Source organism: Cynoglossus semilaevis, chromosome 9 (assembly GCF_000523025.1).
Source record: "Cynoglossus semilaevis isolate Cse_v1.0 chromosome 9, Cse_v1.0, whole genome shotgun sequence".
Lineage (NCBI taxonomy): Eukaryota > Metazoa > Chordata > Actinopteri > Pleuronectiformes > Cynoglossidae > Cynoglossus > Cynoglossus semilaevis.
The window spans coordinates 19,417,632-19,420,370 of NC_024315.1; the positions used below are offsets into that span (position 1 = coordinate 19,417,632).

At 40.3% G+C, this 2,739-nt stretch overlaps 1 protein-coding gene across 1 annotated transcript in view; it reads left to right on the plus strand.

Moving 5' to 3' along the window:
- Nucleotides 1-2,739, plus strand: part of tmc6b (transmembrane channel-like 6b) — a 20,805-nt gene that overhangs the window by 15,051 nt on the left and 3,015 nt on the right. Inside the window, 6 exon segments of the mRNA XM_008317842.3 lie at nt 104-453; nt 585-669; nt 793-890; nt 1,843-1,938; nt 2,031-2,106; nt 2,297-2,430. Coding sequence (XP_008316064.1) covers nt 104-453; nt 585-669; nt 793-890; nt 1,843-1,938; nt 2,031-2,106; nt 2,297-2,430 — 839 coding nt within the window.

Below are 2,739 nucleotides of genomic sequence, written 5' to 3' on the forward strand. Positions count from 1 at the left end.
GGGACCCCCCCCCCCGGGCAGTGCCCTCTGCTCACTTTGGTGACGGGTAAAGTGCAAAGGTCACATTTCGTTGTGTGTAGTGCTGTGCTGTGACTAATAATAGCTTTTCACTTTAAACTTTTCACATTCGGATGCATTTTAAGGTAATCTACCCACTTTTCGGTGATTTGTGTTTTTTTTAATTTTTTTTATACGTTGATCAGTTACTGTTCCACTGAAAAAACGATTCTTTATTCTTTACATGCCCTTCCTTCTTGCTCTTCTTAAGGACCTTCAAGAACGATCCCGCAGTCCTCTCACTTCCCAGAACCCCTTGCTGACTGAGGCTAGTCTGCTGACTTTACCCGTGGTGGTGTCACTCATCAACCTGCTGCTGCCTGGCTTGTTTAACCTTGCAGCCTGGATGGAGGAATACGAGTCACCCTCTGTTTGCACATATGTCGCCATCAGCAGGTTAGCAGTATGAACTTAAGGCTGCGTCAAATAAAAAAAAAAATGTTGCTGTTAAAACAGTTCAATATCACATTCGCTTATAATTCATTTGAAGAAACGTTGACGCAATGTTTGCTCCTGGCACCTTCTAGGAACCTGATGTTGAAAGTGAGCATTCTCAGTGTCCTCTGTTACCACTGGCTGGGTCGGGTGGTAACTGACCTCAGTGACGTCATGGTAAATATTAAGTTTATTTATTTTTAGTTTTAGGTTGGGTTTTTTTTTCACAATGAAAAACAACGAATGCTCTTTTCAGTTTCTGACTCAGTTTCTGACTCCATATTATGTTTTGATGTTTAGTGCTGGGAGAATTTTGTTGGTCAGGAGCTTTATCGATACCTGCTCATGGATTTCATCTTCACTTTACTGGACACCTTTTTAGGGGAATTTCTTTGGAGGTAAGTTAAGCCTGGCACAAGAACACATACAATTTCAAGGGGATGACATCATCTGGATTTGACACTGTAGATATTTACTCTGTTACTGTTTATTATCTACAGTCAGTGGTTCTCAAACTTTTTTTTATACTCTGTACCACCTGAGAAAACACTGAGCTCTCTGAGTACCACCTTGATGACCAACATTAGAATTCCCCTGCTCGTTTCACGTTCAACATGCAAGTGATCCCGTGATTCTGTGCTTACGTGAGCAACAGACTTGCGTTGCAGCAAAAAACAAGTAATTAAATAAAAAGACCAGGCGTCCTATTTCATAATCTCACAAGCAGCTGCACGTTTTTTCTAAATGTTGTATTAATTGTGCATGGTATGTTTCAGATTTATTCAATTGAAAATGTAAATGTGAAAATATATAATTTTCCCCCGCATACCACTAGAGGGCGTTCGCGTACCACAGTTTGAGAACCACTGATCTATATCATAATCTAGCGGCACAATTACTATTTTTCACCTTGTACTACAAATACTGCTGCTTCTACTATTTCACTTGCTTAAAAATGCGCAAAGAAGAGCTCGACAAATTATTATTATTATATTATTATTATTATTATATAAAGTGATTCAGAATTCAGCACATGATCCATGTCTACTTTCAGAGCTATTCAACCCCATTTTATTCACTTTATCACGCTCACAACCCCCCCCCCCCCCCCCCCCCTCCCCCCCCAAAATGTCTAACTTGCCTGAGTTAAAATATGTTTGTGGAAATTTTGTGGCAGTGAGTCAAATGTTTGTTTAGCTGCTACAGCTAACTTGAGTTTTAGGAGTGTCTTTTGTTTTAAACTTAATTTAATTACATTTTTTTTTTAAATACCTTTTTTGATCTCCGCAGGTTGTTTACAATTTAATTTAATTAAAAAAAATTTGAAATACCTTTTTTTGATCTCCGCAGGTTGTTTACAAAAAATGTCCTAAAGAGGAGGAGGAAACCAGTGTTTGATATCGCTAGGAATGTCCTGGATCTTATTTATGGACAGACCCTAGCATGGTACAAACATTGTTTGTGAAAATAACCAAACAGTTAATATGCGTATTACAGGCTGTTTATCTGTTGCAACAAAAACTCTTCGTGTCTTCCAGGTTGGGTGTACTCTACACTCCGCTGCTGCCTGCAGTGCAGATTCTCAAACTCTTGATACTCTTTTACGTTAAAAAGGTACGGAAGTCCACAGGTTATAGTTTCCTTTCTCTGTATCTCTCTCCTATCTCTCTCTCTCTCTCTCATCCTTAGAATTGTTTTTACTTTGCTTTATGGTTAAATAAATAAAGTTGGTTACAGAGAGCCTCAGTCCTTTATTTATAGCTACAATATTTTTCTATTTTTTTTTTTTTGTTTTTGTTCACAGAGCAGTGTGATGATGAATTGCCAGGCTCCTAGAAAGCCATACAGAGTGAGCCAGATGAGTACCATCTTCATCACCCTTCTCTGCTTTCCGTCATTTCTCGGAGCCTCTGTCTGTGTCACGTACACCATGTGGAGGTATGATACTGCTTGGCTTTCTACGTAGAATGATTTCACACAAAGTTGCTCTATGGCAGTGGTTCTGTTTTGCCCCCTCCCCCTCCCCCTTGAGGACAGAAATGCTTTCACACCCCTGTATGAAAAAATGGATGTATGAGTTGCTGCCACCTAGTGACTGGAGGCTTATTATCATTCAAGCATAACAGCAGTGGTACACTTATGTCCAGCTTGCCATATTCCATTGGAAGCCACTCACGCCCCCCCTAGGGGGGCCCGCCCCCCCCCTTTTATGAGGACCGCCCCTTGCCCGGCAAGCTTATCTTTAAA